Source organism: Haliaeetus albicilla, chromosome 8, assembly GCF_947461875.1.
Source record: "Haliaeetus albicilla chromosome 8, bHalAlb1.1, whole genome shotgun sequence".
NCBI classification, from domain to species: Eukaryota; Metazoa; Chordata; class Aves; order Accipitriformes; family Accipitridae; genus Haliaeetus; species Haliaeetus albicilla.
The window spans coordinates 39,523,600-39,543,851 of record NC_091490.1 but is presented as its reverse complement, the minus strand read 5'-3'; the positions used below and the strand labels follow the sequence as shown (position 1 = coordinate 39,543,851).

At 52.7% G+C, this 20,252-nt stretch overlaps 1 protein-coding gene across 27 annotated transcripts in view; it reads left to right on the top strand.

Annotated features, from left to right (window-relative positions):
* The window catches only part of TCF3 (transcription factor 3), an 81,617-nt gene that overhangs the window by 21,940 nt on the left and 39,425 nt on the right, over window positions 1-20,252 (top strand). For all 27 annotated transcript variants that reach the window (XM_069790086.1, XM_069790085.1, XM_069790105.1 and 24 more), the window contains one exon: window positions 19,811-19,884. In XM_069790086.1, coding sequence (XP_069646187.1) covers window positions 19,811-19,884 — 74 coding nt within the window. The remainder of the gene's footprint in view (window positions 1-19,810; window positions 19,885-20,252) is intronic.

The following is a 20,252-nucleotide window of genomic DNA, read 5'->3' as shown; positions in this document are numbered from 1 at the left end:
ATCTGTCTTCGGAGGATCGCTTGGGTGCCAGGCTGGTTGTGGTGCTCGTAGCGGGAGCTGGTTGCCACAGGTTTCTGACTTTTGTTCTCTTTTCTCTCGGCCCCTTGGAGATCAGTTCAATCTTTAAGACAGTTTTTGTTGGGGTTTTTTGTTGTGTTAATGCAGCTGAACTAATATGATTACATTTCCAGATTTGGGTAATGGAATAACAAGTCAGGAAACTCTTTTTTTTTTTTCCCTTTTTTTTTTTTTTTTTTTTAAAAAAAAGGGAGAATTTATGTCACTTCCAAATTATCCAAGTCTCCAGTTAGGAAGATCTTTCCCTTTATCAGTTACTCTTGGCACAAGGGCTCCTTGCTAACATGGCCATGTGTGTGGCATCTTACTCTTGGTGTAAGGGCTGCTGCACTTCGTGCTCCATGCCATGGTTGGCCACGGACCCAGAGCAACCACGAGGTTGTCCTGGGTGCCCAAAAAGATGGGTCTTCTTCATGAAAGCAGCCACGTACATCCTTCAGTGCTGTGTTCAGGGGAGAGACCCTTGCATGCATGCCCTTCCCTGGGGCAATTTCACCAGCATCTCGAGGTGCGTTGGCTTTGCTCATCTCTGTGCTCACTCTCAGATTTCAGAGGAGCAATCTGGAAAACAGCTCAGCCAAACCGTCTCGCAATGGTAACTTCCTTTCTAAAAAGAGAAGGATGTTGCGGAGTTAGTGGCTTCCCATTATTTTCCCCAATTTGAGCGCTTTCTTGCCATCGGTCCCCTAGCGTCAGGCTGTGCGGTCTGCTTTGGTTTGGAGACAGCCTTGCCGCTGCAAAAGCACACCGTGGCGCAGGGCTCCCGTGTCTCGGAGCCGTGCGGGCTTTAGCTTCCCGAAGCACCGAGCTGCTCCTCCCCAGCCGGGACAGAGGTACCGGCCAGCGGAGCCCCCGCACCGGCACAGCCCCGCCGAGCAGGAGCGGGGCTGCGGCGTTTGCCCTTCTTTGGGTATGCTGTAAGAAGGTAGTGAGTCACTTTCCATCGAGCCGATAGTTACCCTGCTCCTGTCTTGTATTTGTGTTGTGTAGCCAGCAGGATTATTTATAACTTAGCCAGCATCCCGAGTCTATTGTTTCAGCAAAGAGCAGGAATGACTAGATGACTTCCTGAGATTTTTTTTTACCACCCCCTCATTTTTTATTTTTTTTAAAATCTGCTTTTCCTTCCAAGTATTATATTCGCCAGTTGGATGCTTTCCCCCCACATCTTCCCCTCCTGATTGTGCATTTGTGCTGCTGACAATCCCACTACCGGTGTTGCTTTAACTCTTAAAAACTCTCCCAGGAAAAGCCAGGGTCTGTGCCCCGGGAGGTCCGGGTCACCTTTGAATGGCACGAGCTGCTCTCACCAGGCAAGGAGCCAGCCTCGCAGGTGCTGAGGACCAAGGCATGAGGCTCTGGCAGTGCCGTAAATGGGAGGGCGAGTGCCTGTGCACTTGCAGGAGTTACCTTGTGCCATGGACACCTTAGGATGCTGTGCAGCCCAGGTACAGGGTTAGTCTGGTCCAGGCCACCATCACAGGATTGCACATTTGCGCTCCGGTTCAGCCTTTTTGTCGCTGCCCCTCTGAGGGTGTTAATTGGGGTAATCCAAAGGTCTCACCTGAGCCTGGGGCTGCACCGGGCGAAAGCCATTTCCATGCTGGTGGAAGCAGCATATCCAGCCCTGGGGATGTGGCGGTGGTGGGCATGGAAGAAGCGGGTCCTGAGCTGCTGTTCTGGCACATGTGGCCGCTCGCCCGGTGGCAGTGGTCCCGTCTGGGCAGTGTTCACCCTAAATCCTGGAGCTCTCCTGGTTCTTGTCCTCCTCTTTGTCCATCTGCCTGCAGTTAATTCATTGTTGATATTGCAAGACCCAGCAGTCCACATGGTTTTAATTAAGCCTTTTCCTGGAAATCAGTGGGTAGTAAAGGTGTGCAAAATGGAGAAAAGGGACAGTGTGGGTGGTTTGGTGAACTTGGCCGATCTAAACCTTTGGGAGGGACCTGCAGGTTGAGCTTCCTTGGGGAGCACCACCCAGGGCCCCGACGGCTGCTGTCCACAGCTCCTCCTTGCCCAAACAGCACAGGTCTACTTTGGATTTTCTTGCTTGAAATTGGGGTGTAAGACTCCTGCTTTGGGCTTGGCTTGGTCAAATTCTTCTGGCCGAGTGGGATGCTCTGAGGTGGTGCCCAACCCGGCTGCATTTCCTTCATTAGCTGCTTCTCGCCCGTGATGTAACGAGCAGCCTCTGAGGTTAGGGCGGCTGCAGCCACGACTGCAAAAGCGTCCCGAGGGCAAAACAGCTGAAGAGGAAGAAGTCTTTGCTGTCTTGTGGTCAGCACGGATCCTGCAGAAGTCCTCTCGGTTTCTATTAGTTCAGAACTCAAAACCTAGCGCTCGTTTATTTTTAAGCTGCAGTTTCTAGCCGAGGTGCCTGCGAGCCCTTGCTTGTCCTCTCCCCGTCGGCAAAAGCTGCCTCGTAGCCCCTCTGGCTCTGGACCCTTCCCGAGCAGGGCTGCAGGGAAGCAGTGGAAGGGGCTGGCGGTTGCCTGGCCTGTCTCTGGTTCTCTCCCTTTTCAGGGCTAGCGGCACAGAGATGTTGCTCTCCCTGCGCTGACTTTCCAGGAACTGCCCGGCTCCGCAGGGAAGCATGAAGTTGATCCAAATGGAGCTCTGCCGTGCTGGAAATGCCACTTGGATGTGAGCAGCTCAGAGTGGAAAACAAGTCCTGAATTCTGTCCTGTGGGGTTTTCACATACTCTGCCTAGCCGGTTTTGCTTTTCCAGGTTTCTTGTGGCGCAGGGCACTAGGTATGGGTCAGAAACTGGCGGAGTGTTGCATGAGATCCTGGGCTTGGGGGAGAGATGATGCTCTGGGAAGGGCCTGGGAATTGAGGCATCTCAGGGAACTGATGTCCAGAGCCATGAGCTCACAGCAAACTTCTGGTCCATGAGCTCACAGCAAACTTCTGGTGTGCTCTCTATGTTGCTTGTTGCAGTCAAAATTGGAGGTCTTTTGGGCCAGGCACTTAACTGGCTTCTTATAAGAGCCGGTCCCAAAGGCTTTATAGCCCAAGTGGAGCGGTTTCAGGTCACACAGGAGCTCCTGCATCCAAGAGGATGCTTGTGCCGGCTTCTAGGCTGCCTCCTGCTGCTGCTTGTTGTTGTTCCTGTGAGGTTTTCAAGCTGCTGTTCCCCCAGCTAGGGCGCCCTTGTGCTGGCTCCTTCCCATCCCAGACGCTCGGTTATTTTGGTTTTCTCCCGTAGCTGGAGTCTACAGGCAGTGATTGCCTGAGTAAAGTGCTGGTACGATTCCCGTACTGTCCGGCTCACCGCCGCATTTCCCTGGAGTGGTGGGAAAAGCCAAGCCTGGATGGCACTGAATTCCCCGCTTCCTGCCGCTCCTCAGGTTCCTTTCAACTGAAGTGCATGGAAAATAAAGCAGAGTAAAAAGATGGGGAGCTGCGACTTATGCTCCCCACTGTGAAGCCACTGCAGTTTAGGACCTCTGACAGCAGGACATGCACCGCATGGCAAGGAGAGCCAGGCATGAGCATCTCCTACAGCAAGCTGCCTCTTCCAGCCCTTCTGGGTCAGCTCAAAAATAGAGAACAGCACTTCTCCCCCAGCTTGCTTTGTGTTTTTAAAAGCACTGTGGTTTTTTGTTCTGTTTTCTTTAAATAATTTTCTAAAAAGTTGAAACTGTAGGACTGGTGCTTTTTTACCCAAAGAATAAAACTGAAAGATTAATGAGACCTTGTGGTTTGGATTGCCAGTTGTAAAGATTTTTGCGCGCTCCAGCATGCAAGGCTTTCAGACCTGGTGAGCGCAAGTGCTTGCTCCAAGAGGTGGCTCGACAACATGTGGGTTAATAGCTGGAGATGTGTTTGTCCATGCAGGTATTTAAGGGATAATCTGTGTCGCTTTATATTGTGCCAAGAGAGGCTGTCTCAGCTCTGGTCTCTGCTGCTGCATTTCCAGCTCTGCCCTAATTTTTGGGCAAGTCTCTCCATATGTACAATAGCTAGAAACAGTTTTGTTCCCTAGAGAGGCTTTGAGGTTTAACATTTATAAAATGCTTTGAGATCTGCAGATAAAGGAGAGCAAGACAATAAACAGTGACCAGGGCTGTGCCAAAGAAATACCCTGTATCACCACAACAGAGCCACGCAGGATTGGGTGGAGATGGCTTTTGTTAGAGGGCAAACAACTGCTCCAGAAGCCACTGCTGCAGACTTGGTTGGGAGCCTTGCTAGCAGGAGGGGTGCAGCTAAGCCCCGACCCTGGCCTTTAAAAGGGCTTGTGTTAAGGAGGTAACGCCTGTGGATAAGAGCAAGACTGAGGCACTAGGTGAGTTTTTCCCTGCACTTCACATTGCCTGGGGTGCTCTCCAGCTGTTCCAGGGTTCCTTGGGAGCGAACCTGGTCTGGAAGAGATGCTGCCAAGTTGTTCTTTGCTCTCCGGGCAGTGCATCATAAAATCCCCCGGTAAACTTAATCCACTCCATAAACCTCGTTAACTTTCTTTTAACTGCCTTTGCCTGTCCTTAGAGTGAACTCCTTTATAGTCTTCCAAACAAAGGCAGGCAGGAGTGGGCAGGGACGGAGGAACCGGGAGCTGCGCTCCTCCCCGGCGCTGCCGGGCGGCTGGGAGGAGCGTGCTGGGGCTCGGACCGCTTGGCACAGGGGTGCTGGGCTCCTTGGCTGCCAGCTACTCGATGGACATGGCATCCCAGAACAAGCTGTTGTGGGGTAGGTCTTCCTGCCAGACATCTGGTGATGCTGGGATTTTTTTGGCAGAGGGTGGGAGGATGGAGTGCGAAGGAATAATTTTTAGCGGATCAGGTGGGAATTCTGCTCTCAAGGGATTTGGAGGCAGGTGGACTGGAGTGTCAGGCTGGAAGTCTTTAGGGATCCTTCTCTCCTCCTCCCCATGCTCTCAGTACCTGCCTTTCAGTCCTGTTCTGCTTTTGGGCAGGAGCAGAGAGCGTTAATGCTGCTTAAGGACACATGATCCTGTTTTGGGAGCAAGACGTGTGGCTCTGCAAGAATAGCTCAACTTTTTCTGCTGCTTCCCTGCCTTCCCCTATAACGTATACCTAAGTCCCTCAAAACCTATTAAAGCAAGCTGTGGCGAGCGGCACGGCAAGAAGAGGAGAAGGGTACGTAGCTGGAGGCTGGCTCCAGCACACAATGAAGTTAATTGCTAGCCGAGGGTTTCTTGGGTGAGGTGGCGACGTGTGGTCCCTGTGCTGCGAGCCGATAGCTGGCATGGTTAACTGCTGTAGCTGGGTGGGTAACTTGACCTGGATGTGGGGTTTCCTTGCCCTACAAGGGGCTTGTGGGATGGTTTTCATTTCAACCGGTTTTGGAAATGAATCAATCTGATGCCCAGCAATGTGGAGGTGGTCTTGCTTTAGTACAAGTGGCTTGTGCATATCCAGTTGTAACTTGAGAGAAACCAGTTTATCTGAATCACTACAAATGGTGCCTGCTTTGAAATGAGGTGGGCTACAGGGGCTCTTGCTCTGGCTGGGAAACTTACACATCTTAGTTTTAAACAAACGCGGGTTTGTGTTTAAGCGAGGCAGTATGCTGCGTGCTTTGTAGTGGACGCTGTTCCTCCTGGGATGCCAGGGAGCAACTGAGGCTTTAGGATGCTGCTGAGATAAGGGGGAGTGTGCAGGATGGACAAAACTGTGCAAGTCCAGAATTAGCTTCCTATGAGAGAGTTAAATCTCTGTGCCTGAGGTCACCGGAGGTAGATGTGTGCTCCTTGTCCTCATCACAGCAGCGTGGGCAGGAGCTGGACAGCCAAAACCTCGAGTGCAACGGATGCTGGGCACCAGAGAGGTTTACAACTGCCTTCTTTTCCCCTCCATTCTGCTGGGGGTTGAGGGGGCCCAGTGGAGCAGCTGAGGCAGCTTGCATGGAGGTGGTTGTCCCCTCCAGCCTCTGACCTGCTCCCTCTGCTGCGGTGGCAGAAGCAAACGGGGCTCTTGCATTGCCTGAAAGGCAAGAGGTGTGGAGCTGTGGTTTTGCAAACAGCTGAGCTGACGGTCGTTCGCTGCTGGCTGAGGTCTTCCTCTTCCCATCTGTCCTGGCCTACCCCATCTTGGGGGCTTCTGGGACACGTCGTGCTCCAAATGGGGAACTGATTTCTCATTGGGTTTCCTGCTGTCTTACATGTTCAGCAGCCCCTGGAAAGTCCGGTGAGCCCCAGAACTTGCTGAGGATAAATGTGAGGCGAGAAGGGCCCTTTCCTTCCAGAGCAGCGAGTGCTGCAATGCTTTGAACCGCCTCAGGAACCCAGTGCAGCGAGGAACCGGAGGGAGCTTTGTCTGCTGCAGGGTGGCCCAGGGTGGCCCCAGGAGCAGAGGTGGGAGCTGCTGGCAGAGCTCGCGTGCTGGAGGCAGTCCGGTTGTTCAGTGATGACTCTGGTCCTTTTTCCTTGCAGCAGTGAGGCTAGGAGTGGCTTTCCTCCCGCTCCCCCCTCCCTTTTTATACCTATATATTCTCTCCAAAGTTGCATTTGAAAATGCAGCCACTTTTCTGCAGGGCAGCAGCTTCTCATCCTGAGCACATGCAGCGTTTCACCCAGGCCTGCCGGGAGCCACGTGGCTCAGCTCTCACCATCCCAACAAACTGCAGAGCTCCAGGTTTTTAACCCCCTTCAGACAACCAGAGCTTTTGAGCTTACTGGTTGGGCACTGATGCAGCTCTTTTTGTTCACGGAGGGAAAAATTCCTTTGAGCTTCTTGTAGTTAAGAGAAAGCAAACTTTAAGCAAAATATCAGAGAAACTTCTTAATGGTCAATTTTACTAGACAGTTATATTGACATTCCTGATAAGACGTGTTACTGCTTGTCTAGACGAAAGCACTAGAGAACGAAACATCATGTAGAGGAGACACAGACAAGATAATCTAATAGCTCTCTTTTTGTCTCCAACTTGCTCCTCTGAATAGCACACAGCGTTTAAAGGGCTCGGACGTGGTGCGTGAAGCCAGACTGGATGTTTGCATAGGTTTGCCATGTCAGCTGCAGAGCAGGGGGAGAAAACCGACTCCCACCCTTCCCGGCAGCACTGCATCACCGATCTGCAACCTGAACGATGGGTTGGTGCATGCCCAGGGTAATGTGAAAGATGTAAATTAGGTGAAATGTTGCTCCTTAGTGTGGTAACAGTCAGAAGAATAAAACGTGCTTTCATGAGATCTTCGTGGGGCTTCCTAGGAACCGTGCAGTGGGTTTTCCTCAGGGCTTTTTTTATTGTTCAGTGTGAGAGATCAGACCAAGGAGGACCAGCTCCTGCCGGCCGTCGTGAAGTGATGCTAAAGTTGCACCCAGGAAATGGTTTGAAACGTGCACGCAGGAAGAAGTGTTGGTTAGTCCTAGAAAACAGAGGAGCCATGCTACATATTGAGTGCCATCTACTGGCACCTCATCCACGGTATTGACACGTTTGCTTGGGGAGAGGGAGAGCTGTCGTGGAGGGTCAGCAGCACGGGACCCGCTGTGGGGCTTACGGAGGGAGGGCTTGGTGTGCCCAGCCTGTTGACGAAGGGGTGGTACGCGTGGGCTTCCCCTCCGCTCGTTCAGTGATGTCCTCGTCGTCCAGGCAAGTTGTGGTCCCACCCAGTGCAGGAGGAGCCCAGAAGTAGGTATCTGCTGAGGTTGACACATCCCAGCCTGAGCTGGATGCTTCATACTGTACCTCCATGACTGATTTAATGTGGGATGCATCCATGCTGCTGTTGGCAGAAGCTGTGCCACCCTCTGTTCCTGTCCCCTCCCCGTCCTCTCCGTTGAGCTGGCCCCAGATACTTGTCTACATACTGAACCAGACCAGGTGACAGATATAGATTTTTTAAAAAACCAACCCACCACCACCAGCTCGGTCCCTTAATCTCTTTGCCAGCGTTTGGGCTAATGCGCTGCTTGGAGATGAGTGTTGGGATCTGGTTTTATGGACAAAGGGAACCAGGACACAAGGGGCTGGAGCAACTTTTCGGTGCCCCCTCGCCAATGTATGATTAGAAACAGTCTCAGAGGCTGACCGGCAGCCTAAACTCATGGTGCAATGCATCATTGATTTCTACTGAGGTCAGGAGGCTGGTTGAGAGCTTGCCTGATGGACTCTACGCCATCTACACCATAAGCCTCTGTAGACCTTAAACAAAGCTGATGATTTTTTTTTTTTTTTTTTCAGGTAAGCTCTTCCTGTGACTTGTCCTTTTGGCTTTAGGGATACAAGGGAAATTTGGGGCATGGAGTATGGTTGTGCAAAGATGTGCATTCTTCGCAGGGGAAGGGACAAGTGAACATCTTGAAGTGTTTATATTTAAAGAGGAAAAAAAAAGAGTCATGATTCTTGGAAATGGTGCTTCTTAGTAGCAAGTAGATCGAATACAGCCCTTTTTAATGCAATTTAAATAATTGATGGTATATTCAATTACAGAAATATTTGGCAGAGCTCTAAATAGGTCACATCTGTCCTTAAACTGTTCTTAAGGTAAATATCTCACCATGCTGTGTCATGTTGACCAAATTCTGTAAGAACTGGTGCCTGGGAGGGAAAACTCCATGGCTGTACATGCAGTTATCCCCAAAACTCTGCACCTTGTATACTACTGGTTTTGCTTAAGGGATGCCTTAGTAAGCCTGGCTTGTATATTCGGGACATATTCAGCTACTGAAGTTTGCAGTCCTCCAGTTGCAGCGCTGTAACTGGGCCTTGCTGGGGGTTTCGGCATCAGACAGGTGTTGGTGGCTTCTGTGTTGCCCACCAGCTTCCTCTCGAGGGACGGGATGGCGGCCGTGAGCCTGCCGCGCACTCGGCGATGCTCGCCTCGGGAAAGGAGGAGGCAAAAAGACGAACCTTTGTTGTGGTGACCATAGTCTCGAAGTTATTTGCAAACAAAAGCTGGAGCTGAGGGCTTGCCCCAGCCCCGCGGAGGGAGGCAGGCAGGTGGTGTTGAGAACACTTTGTTTGGGAAAGTTTTTCTCATTGTGTCGAACAATTCTTCTTAGATGATCCTTCCTGTGGGCTGAATCATCGTCTCGGCGAAACACGTTAGCTATCCTAGCCAGCCCCGTGGCCGCATCCTGTGCGGTCCGGGGCATCCTTCTCTACTGGCAGAGCCGGAGGTCGCTGGGCTGGCTAGCACCCGGCAGGATTGCAGCCCCTGCGTTTTGGGTTAGAATAAACACTCCTGGATGTGCGTTTGCTTTAGCCTTCCTCTCCCCTTTGGGATCTGTTTTTTCCTCTTGCTCCAAGGAAGTTTGCAGGGTAAGTGCTGGGTCATTAGCAATAGAGCATACAAGTCATTAACCACCATCCCTCTCCCCGTAAGAGAAGACTTACAAATAGACTACCAAGGCCACTGCGATTGTGTGTGCGTGTATTTGGCCATTTCCCCCCGTAATTTCCACATTATTTGGAAACAGTCTTTAGTTTGTCTAATTTTTAACTGCCTTTGGCCTCCTTACCTGCTGGCTTTGGAGCGTGACAGCGGTGGTGGGCTGGGAGGGCTCACGTACGCACGGCTGGCACCGCTCTCTGGATGTGGCCCAGGGAAGCTGCCAAGGAAAGCCTTTTTGTTTGATCTGAAATGTCTCTCTTGCAAACTTTCGGGGGTTTTTTTTTGGTCAGGTATAAGCAAACAGGCTTTTGTCCCCTGTTTTCTTGCTTGGTGAGTAATGGAAACCAAGGGGGAAAAGATTTCTATTCCCCAGCAAAAGGACAGTATTCTGGTTGCATCTCTGATACTGTAATTATATTTTACATTGCAAATTAAACAATACTTGGAAAGATGCAAATCAGAGCGGAAACAAGAGGTGTGTGCTTCTAAGTAAAGTAGTGGGGGTGTATGTGCCTATTCTGTGCATCTGTGTGTATGTGCAAAATACACAATTGCCTGCGAAATACGAAAGGTCAATACGTAGCGTCTCGGGGGACCCGCAGCCGTCGTATTTCATTCCGCGCTGGCATTGGGCTGCTGTGCACGCTCAGCAAAATGAATTCTTTCTTTCGACAACAATACGTGCGTTAGTGTCGAGTGTCTGCATCTTTCATGAGTGTGCAACTTTGTGGTAAAATAAATGAGCTGGAAAAAACAGGATGTGGATTTACTCTCGCTCTTCTCCCCAAAGCTTTCTGTTTAATGGAATATAACCCCTTGCTTTGTGAATAAGCCTGTATCTACTGAATTTAAATTGTTTTGTGGTAGCAAACAAGTTGATGTTGTTGAATGCATGTGATGCAGAACATGAGTAAAAGTTCTCTACAGGACTGTCTTCGTGTTTCAGTTTGCTTGCAGGATTGCAGTTCCCAGGAGCCCTCAGAGGTCCTATAGACACACGTATGGGCTTCAAGCTGGGGGCATGAATCTGGTGCTAGGGTCAAGGATGTAACCCCTCGTAGCTCCGAGGGTTTTAATATTTAGTTAATAGAATTAAACATTTTCAAATCGCATGCCTGGAAATAGCGAGGAGCAGCGTGTTGGGAGCGTGCGGTAAGCTTGGGTTGAAGGACTGCTGGAGAGGTGACGGAGTGGCACTGCTGGTGTCCAGCGCTGCGTTTCTCCGCGCTGAGATTTAGCAGCCGTGAGTCGGCGCCCGCTTGCGATGCGTGAGTGTGTTCCCCAGCCTCCTGGTGAAAAGCAGTTTGGAGAGGGCTGAGGTGCTTCGTGGCACACTCCTGGGAAGGGGTGTCCCGTGGGGACAGGTCTGAGATAGCTCCTTGCTCTTCTGCAGGGTTGGTTTTATCACAGGCTGCTACCAGCAGCTGCGGGTGGCTTATCTTCAGGCGTGGGCTCATTCCCAGGGCTCGGGGCAGCCCCTCGTGTTTCTCCCACCCTCCGCGGTCCCTGCAGCCCTGCTTTGCCATGTCACCGTGCAGTGGGACCACGGGGCTATCTGGCCGGTGGCAATGGGGTTCCCGCTGTTGCCTCACGCTGGGTCTCTGTTTCCATCTGCAAGGAGGGTAGCAGAGCTGCTCCTCCGAAATACGCGTTGATCCGAGGTGCTAGCAAAGAAAAAGCGAATTCTCTGACACCTGTTGTCGGTCTGACTCAAACCAATGTTATTCTTGGTCCGTTTCCCTGCACCTTTGTCCCTTAGACTCTCCTTGACATCCTGCTTCTTGCAGAGAGTGGATGGGCTCTTGGGCTTGGATGGAGGCTGGGGACAAGGGACATGGGTAGGTTCGTCCCGGAGAGGCTGGGGACAAGGGACACGGTGGGTTCGCCCCGCAGGCTGCTGACCTTTTGAAAGCACTGACTGGTCGAGCCCTGTGTTATCCTCCGTCCCCTTTTCATGCTGCTCCTTTGTGCTCTTGTTTGGTCATTGCTGTGTCTTTGTTTTTACAGCTGGGGGAAGTGTTTTGAGCTTTAAAGTTTATTTTCTTCCCTCTGGTTGTCGTCACAGATTTGTTTTCTTTCTCCCTGTGGCATCTTGCTGGCTTTCCTAGGGGCTGGGAGGTAGGACGGTCTCTGTTCTCTCTGCCTTTCTGCTGGAGGGAGCGGGCTTCTTCCCGGCACTTGGGAGGCCCGATGGCCTTGCTGACTTCGCTTGGTCTCACTGTCTTTTTGTTAGTTCAATAAATCCTGTCCAGTTTGGCCGATTCTCCAGGAAGAGGGTAGCCCAGCAATTTGCCACTGGCATGAACCATGGCACTCTGGTCCGGTCCTCGGCTGCACTGCGGACACCGGTGGTGGTGGCTGTGCCATGGTGCAGCGTTGTGCCACCACCGGCACTGTGTGCAGTGGTTTTGCAAGGCCTCGATAAGGTTTGGGCTGGTCCAGGTAATTTATTTCCTTAATTATGACTTTAAGCAGGCAAACTCTCATCTTGGTTACCAAAAAGCCTCCTGAAACGCAGTGGAGACCTTCCTGTAGGGTCTGCAAATAACACTTGTTTCTAAAGTGAAAGGTGTTTGAATTTGCTTGTTGGGTTTGCTTGTTGGTTTTGTTTTGTTTTGGTTTTTTTCCCCACAAACCTTCCTCACCCCTGTACTGGGCACTGTTCTGTACACTTATTTTTCTCTTCTGGGGCATTTGTGGGATGTCAGCCAGCACCCCCGAAACCAGCCCGGGGGGGGCTGCCTTGGAGCCTGTCCTGTCCTTTCAGAGCAGTTGCAGCCGCCCGCCCGTGGGCTGTGACATTCGAGTGAAGCAGTGTCCTGACCCACAGCAGAAGCTGTGAATGCAGCTTCGTTTTGAAATGCCATGTGGATCATCTTCCAAAAGACCGAGAGTAACTAAAGTATTTACTTGGCTCTTTTTCCTCTCTTTCTGGCTTTTTTTTGCTGTTGGCTGTAGATTTAATTTCACTCCATACTCATCCCTCATCCAAAGCCAATGGAGAATGGATCATTTTTCCCCACTCTGCCTGGTACCGATCCCATCTTTCCCCAGCCCCAAACATTTCCTAAAACCCAGCTCCAACTGTGGACTGTGCAGAAACTGCTGAACCAGAATACGGTGCAGGAGATGCCAGAGCAGATGCTAAGCGGAGGAATTAATGATCACCGAAGTGGTGGCATCAGCTTTTTTTAAGTCAAAAATTATCCCTGAGTGTGCATTTGGGGAGGGGGGAGGCAGCAGCGGGCGCTTCCCTGGGGACAGGGGCGCGGGAGCCCATGAGGGGTGGATGTGCGTGTCTTGGCTTTGAATTCTCAGTACATTCATCATCACAAAGACAAATGGGCAGAGTCTGCCCCATAAATCTTGTAGGGATCTGTGTTAGCGGGCTCCGAGGTGACCTGTTTGTTTAATGTGTCGGTGCGGTTGTATGCGTCTCCCCTTCGGCATCGCTCTCCTCCGCTTCACCAGGCTGTCGTGGTCCAGAGCATCCGCTTGTGCCGCCTGGCCCGCTTGCTCCTCCTGGATGGGTTGGGAAGCGGCAGCACGGAGGGGCAGGGGATGGGACCGAGCTGGGTCCTGGGGAGCTGTGAGCTTCTTGGGCAGCGTGGCTCCGTCCCCTTCTTGGGGCATGATGTGGTAGCTTTGGGTCCCTCGGGTCAGGGCTGGCATCTCGCCGTCTGCGGGGCGGTTACCCAGCGGTGCTGATCCTCAGGGGTCACCCCCATGCCCCTCAAATCGTGGGCTTGGGGGAGCACATCCCGGCAAGCGGCTGTCTTTGCTCGAGCCGTCCCATCCTGCGTCCCGCCACGCTGCATCCCTCCACCAGGACCGGCCAGGCTACGGCTACCAGCAGCGCAGCACGGGCTGCGAGGTCAAGGCACGAAACCGCCCACTCTCAAGCAAGATCCACCAGAATACTTTCTTTCTCCCCAGGCAGCAGAAAAGCTGAGCCTTGCCGTCTCGGCCAGCCAGCTTTGGTCCAACCTCAAATTTTGAGGCAGTGGAGGGAATGAAATGGAGCTCCCGTACCTGGGAAGAGAACTCCCGATATGCCCCGTGAGCAGAAGCCTCCAGGGTGCGTTGCTGGGGACCCTGTGCTGCCCTCCAGGTGTTCGGCACTGCTTGCTTTTGGGGGATTTTTTTGCCTTTTTTTTTTTTTTTTTTAAATTGTTTTGTCGTGCGCCGGGAAAAGGAAGTGAACAAATTGTATAGTCCCATCCACAATCGACGTCCTGTAAACAGCTACCGGCTGCCTTCCATTCACAGCTGTTTTTTCCTATTCCGGGGGTGGACGGGGCTGGTAAATAAACAGGCAAAGCCAGCGGCCGCTCCCAGTGCCTGGTTTTCCCCTTGCAGGGGCTCTGCCTGCACCCAGGAGCCTTTCCAGGGGGATGCCTGGGTGCTGAGATGCCGGTGGTGTGCGGGTCCAGAGAGCCAACTCTCGCCGGGAAACACAACTTTGCTAGTTTGACTGGGACTACAGCTAATTACTAGTCGACTAATTTTATTGATTTCAAATCCCTTTTAGCAGAGATTTTGCTGTGAGGCTGATCGCCAGAGCGATTAGGACACAAAGCCGCTTAATTTGGAAGTGTTTATCAAGCAGCCTTCTGTCACCTCTGTTTCAAATCAAATTACGGTGGCACCGGTGTCTCTATCCGTGGCGGCTCACACCGTCCCACCTCCGACGGAGGCAGGCGGGGAGCGGGTGTCCCTTGCACTTCTCCCGGGGTGGCTTGGGGCTAGCAGAGGTTAAGTGTATTCATAACATAAGCATGGTGGGCTGCTGGCTGCGGGTTTGTTTTTTTTTTTTCCCAGCTGCCACCACGTCCCTGTCCTGCTCTGGCCCGTGGGCAGTGCCGTGGCTGCAGAGCTGAATTTGCCGCCCGGCTTTCAAAGCCTTGCTGCAGGCACCTTGTGGTCGGTAGACCCTTGAAGATGGAAGCTGCCGTCTTCACGGCAGCTGCGGCTGCTCCTGAACCTTGTCCAGCCACATGAAGGGCTTGGCCTAAATATTTTTAATAGATTTAAAAAAAAAAAAAAAAAAAAAAAAAAGCCTAGCCTAGTCATTTTGATGGGAATCAGATTAGGGAGGGTGCTTTGATGCTGGCAGATTGCGGAGGCAGGGGTGGCCTGGGGGAGGGAAGCGTTCAGCCACAGCTCGAGCAGCGCAGCGTTCCCAGCAGTGTCCCCCAGTGTCACCCGTGGGGCTGTTGTGACAGTCCCCTTGCTGCACCCTCCTCCTGACGCTGAAAACTAGGCACCTTCAAGTCGTTTGAGCCTGCCGGACCAAAGCTTTGCAGCAGTGCATGTTCTCCTCCAGGTATCCCTTGGTGCAGGGTTTAAGAGCAAAAAAACTCTGGATCTTGCTGCACAAACGGTGTCGGAGCAAAATGTCCTTCTTTGCGTCCCTGCGTGTCCTTCGGGTCCCGAGGGATGGCTGCCCGCCCCTTGAGCTTTGCTCGCAAAGGAATCATTAGGGATTGAGGTTGTTTTGAAAGACCTTGGCCTGAGTGCGAAGGCCATATGTCGGGGAGTCCTTCTTGGCTGTCTCCCGGTGGGCAGAGCAGGGGCTGGCACCGAAGCCACGCTCCCTTCCCAAGCCGTGTCCCAGCGCTGTGCTCCGATCGGGACTTTTGGAGTTACAAAACACCTCGGGGCTCACGGCTGGCTTGAGGGCCAGCACGTACGCCCAGGTAGCTTTCGGGGCTCAGGTTATTGAAACCAGAGCAGCATCTCTTGGTGCGGCATTTTCAGCTCCGGGGACCCTGTGGATGGGGGCTGGAAGCCACAGACCGGGAACTGAGCAGAAGGGACCGTAAGTGGCTGCTGCGATGTGGGGATGGGGCAGAAAACCCTACACCCTCCTTAGCACCTTTGCTTGTTTAAGAGTTGTGTGTTTAAAGTGGTTTCATTCCTCCTGGGTGGGGAACAGCTCCCGCTGCCCTGTGTCACCGGTCACTTGTGTGTAGCCTTTTAGTATGGCTTGTTACTTGGCGAAGAGCTTTTTTGCTGAGACTAAGTGCGGACAAATTATTTTTATCCATGCTGAGAGCTTAGGATGGTTCTTGTCTATCAGCTCTTCTTAGCTGCAGCACAAAAATCGTAAGGGGGAAAAAAAAATTACTGTCTGACAGCTACATCTTATTCTATTAGTATGTTTTAATTAGAACATGAGCAAGAAATGTGTTATGAATATTCATGATCAGGGTTATTAAAATGCACAATTAATCTGTATGCTTTTTAATAACTGTATTAATGGAGAGAGGAGGTAGTTCCTATTTTTGTCTTTTCTGAATTGGAAAGTGTGCCTTAACTTGGTTAGTTGGAAAATGGGTTTATTTTAAAGTAAAGTTGGCTCCTGGCAGCTGCGTGCACACGTGGGCGTCTCTGAAACTGCACACACGCCCTGCGCTGGAGGAGCCTTGTAAATGTTGCAAAGCCAAGCACTCAAAAGCTAGGATATGCCAGAATTAAGTTCGCTTGTGCAAATGTAATTCAGCTCCGTGCCACATGAATTTTGACACGATCTCTGTCGGTGACTTGGATTTATGATTTTTTTTTTTTTTTTGCCCAGGACTGTGCGTGCTTTAATGCTGGAAATCTGTTCCCAGGGGTGAGGCAGAGTTGGGGGGCGAGGGAGATGCCTGCGGGATCTCTGTCCCACCCGGGGGAGCCCAGCAGCACGTGAGCTGCTGGGACAAAAGGGTCCGGGTGGGATGCTTGGGTGCCCTTGGGCGAGCACTTGGGGGGAGAGCCCCGGGGATGCCGCTGTGGGGCTGCCTGAGCCGTGTCCTCCTCGCCCCAGGCTTCCCCATCTTCTGCTCCTTCCTCTCCCTCCATTTGGGTCAAGTCTGGCTGCTCCGTGCCAGGCAGTGCCCGCGGGCAGGTTGGGCTCGAGGGCACCGCCGGTGAGTGCCGCAGGCTGGGGAAAGCGGGACCGCGTTTGGTGGTGGCACCGTCTTCGGGGATTTTACGGTGTGAGCGGAGCAAAACCCTGCTGATGGGGGCTTTTCCAGAAGTGCCTGCCTTTGGCCAAACTTCGGGGTTTTGCAGGGTTGGCAGAGGGCATTTGCTGCCAAATTTTAGATCCTTACTTGGATACGAAGGGAGGGAAGAGCAGGTTGGCACTGAACGTAGGACAGATGCCAGAAGTCCAGAGTGGGCAGTCTGTTTTTTCCTGGCTTTGTCCCAGAAATCCCTGAATTCTTAAAACACCTGCGGGTTGAAAATGGGAGATTTTTGCCGGCATCTTTCATGCCTGTGGCTGCAGCTCGGGGAAGGCGTGAGACCTTTTTTTCCAGCAGGCATTGGACAGCAGGCTGGCCCCGCAGCAGTGTGCTGGCACGGGCACGTTCGGAGGCGGCTGAGCCTTTGGGGCCGCTTCCAGAGCCATGGACCGCTCTTTTTGCCGCGCGGGTGGGAGGGCGATAACCTCGCTTCACCTTGGCAGCCGCACAACCATGTGAACACCGGCGCCTGAAGGGAAAAAAAGGCCTTTTGGGTTTCCCCGGAGGCTGATTTGCTGTTGCGGGATCTGGCCACTGCTGTGCCTGCAGCTTGGTTGCGTGTTGCAGAGCTGATGGGAAGAGGTCAGGGTTTCCCTCCTGGTTCCCACTCAGCTGGTGCAAGGCAGGGTGGGGGGGGCGCTACTTGCCCCCAGCTCCGCATCTCCCTGAGAGCAGCGAGGGGGAAGGAGGGGTGCCCGGGACTTACACACACTCTGGGAGAGCGGCTTATCCTCCGCAACCTGCTGCGGTGCACGAGTGCCGTCGGAGCACCCGGTGCGGTTTTGACCCCTCTTCGGGGCACGCCGGTGGCACGGCAGCGTGGAAGTAGCTTGTGCAGAGCTCCATGTCTAGGGAACGTTTGAGCCTCTTGGCCTCAGCTTTTGTCACCTGTACCACCCGCCGTCTCCTCTTCTCTCCTTCCTTGGAAAGGGTTGGCAGTGATTCTTTGGGTTTTTTCAGAAATTTTGGCAAAAAATTAATCCTGGGCTTCCAAGCACCCGAACTCCTTCCAGACTCCCTCCCCTCAGCGTGCCCCACTGAGCATCCTCTCCCAGCGCATCCTGGCCTGGGGATGCTCCTCTGCCATCGGGTGGGATAGAGACAGGACTGGGTGGCCCTGCGGGAGGGCAGGGTGATCCAGGACCCTCAAACGCTCGCCCTGTGCAGTGCGGGGGTGGGCGTGGGGACCGGGACCCCCGTGCCTCGGGTTCCCCTCGGGCTCCGGGGCTCCTGAGGCACCTTGTGGGAACGCCGGCCGCAGCCAAAGCGTGGTCGGTGCCGCAGTCCTCGTCCTTCCAGCGCAAAGGGCCAAGTTTGCCAAGGATGTCTGAGGCTGCGGTTCCTGCTCGTGTCTTTGCCCTGACCGTTGGGGAACTTTAAAAATACCCATGAAAGCAAAATGAATAGAAGGAGCATTTCTGCCTCCTGATCTCCGTTGGTGTTTGCAGGGTATGCAGATGAATTGCTTTAGAAAAACACATTAGCAAAGCAAAAGTTTATTCTAGGAAGTAGGAGGTGGGAGAATTGGCAGTAATTCTCCCTAGTATCCAAGGTATTATTAGAGGCTTATCCCTGCTCTGCACAGTAATCACATTGGAAATTTTTGATTAGAAAACAAAATCTAAATGAGAATTATGAATATTCATTAGGTGTAGAGATTAATATGCATAATTATGCAAATTAGACAGCAATTAAACACCAATTCTCTGGGGAAATGATTAACACAAAGGCACAGAAATAGAAGGATGTAATTTGAAAGAAGTTTCTGGTTAAATGAACAGTAAGGGGAGCGGAGGAGACAAATACACGGCGTGTTTGCCATAATAATCAGCTTTGCTAAAACGAAATTGGAGTGCGCCCTGCAACCCTGCCCCCCTCCATGTCCTTGCTCCCGCACGCACCCCTGTCCCTGCCACCGTCCTGTGCCGCCGCTGTTACCACCGCTGTGAGCGGGTCTCTGCTCGTCAAAGAAAATCTCCCGTAAGGCCCTGCCGGCACCTCGGCTGTTGGCGCTTCGCTATCGTTGGAAGAGCCAGCGTGGAGGGGGTCCCCAGAGAGCCCCCAGGGCCCCTGGCGCTGGAGGTGGCACAGGGTGATGCTGGATGCTGCCGGGAGCCGCTGCGAGAGGTTTCTCGTGCCTCCCTGTGGCAAGTGTGGCCATATGTCCCCCGCAGTGGGGTTGGGGTTTCCATGGGACGAGGCAGAAAGATGGCTCTGGCCAGCGCCATCCGCACTGCTCAGCCTCCCGCAGATCTGGGATTTCTGCCTGTCCGCCCTGGCTGAGCTCACGGTATCTGTGTAGCATCTCCAAAGCCTGGCCGCAGGGCAGGACGGTGCCCTCACCCTACCCGGCCCCCTCTCAAATCCCCGGCTTTACCCCCATGAGCCTTTGATTGGGGAGAAGCCGACTGCCACTCGCCGACCCCCGGTCACCCACCAGAGCAGAAGAGATGGACCAGCACAGTTAGAAATCCTGCTGCCAAGTCGAGTCAAGGCTCGGCTGCCAGAAGAGGTTTCTTCCGTGCAGTCTGGTGCCAGTTTGAACTGCGAGAGCTTTGCTGATGCGACTGCCGGGGCTTTTTTTTGTCCTGGTGCGCGTTTGCCATCTTCCCTAGGTGCCTTGTGTGCTGGTAGCCCAAGAGGCACAGCCTGGGTGGACCTGGCAGACGATGAAAGGAGACGATTTCCTACCGCAGTCTGTGTGCGGGCACGTTGCAAAACCCTCCTGTTCAGTCCCTTGCCGTTTTGGGTCAGATCCCCTTTGCCAAGGATACGCTTGCGAGGGCTACAAATGAGATGGATGGGAGCGTGCTCTGATCGGCCCTGTGTTGACACCGCACCTTCCTCTGCGGGAGCATGAAGGGGCTTAAATAACAAATGCCCTTGAACAAGTGTAACCAAGCCACAGGTAGCGTTGTACCCCCAGCAATTCCCATCCGAGGCTCTTTCAGGTCCGGGCGGTCTTTTAATCTGCTCGGGTGCAATGAAGAACAGAGTTTGGTCCGTGATCTGGCAGCACCATGGACAAAAATCGGGTCCCACTGGAGCATCAGGATGGGTGCAATGAGTTTTTAATTCATTGTCCTCTTCACCATCGATCTCTGGGGAGAAGAGGTTCACGATTGCTCTCTGGAATAAAGCGGGTTAAAATACTTGTTTCTCCTCTTCCCACTGTCCCGTGTTTTGAAGCGTTTCCAGGCTGTGGTGGGATTTGCTTTGAAGTTTGTGGAATAAACTCCCAGCTGGAGTGGGAAGGTGAAGAGGGAGAGGGGAGGATCAGTCACGCCAAGTGGAAGTGGTTTATTAATGAAAATATTGTTTTGTTTGTAGAAGGAAGAGTTAATTTTGCGAGAACACCTTTGAGGCTTTGCTGATAAAGCAAGAGTAACCTTTGTTCTTCCTGTTTTTCGGTAGGTTTGGATGAAAGACCGGGATCAGGTTCCTGGGGAACGGGAGATCAAAACAGCTCCACATTTGACCAAGGAAGGGTAAGGATGAAGCACAAACACTGAACTCCAACCAAAATAAACGGGGGTTTTACCATGGCTTTGCAGCGCCTGCATTTGTGCCCAGGTTGGGTCTAACCCCAGAACAGCTTTTCTTGCCCCATTTTGGACATTGGTTCTGTTAACCCTGTGAGAGCAGCAGCAGGGGAGAGGGGCCTCCCTGTCCCCGTCTCCCCAGGCTTTGCTTCCCTCAGGTCCCTCTGGAGAAGGGATTCTCCTCCAAAAAACTCCTGCACCCCATGTGGGCTCCCCACGGCTGCTCACACCTCTCCCCTCCCTGCACTCAGCTTTGGCAGGGGGACAAAGGGGGCTTCTGGCTGCCGGGTGGGAGAGGTCCCCAAACGGGGTCA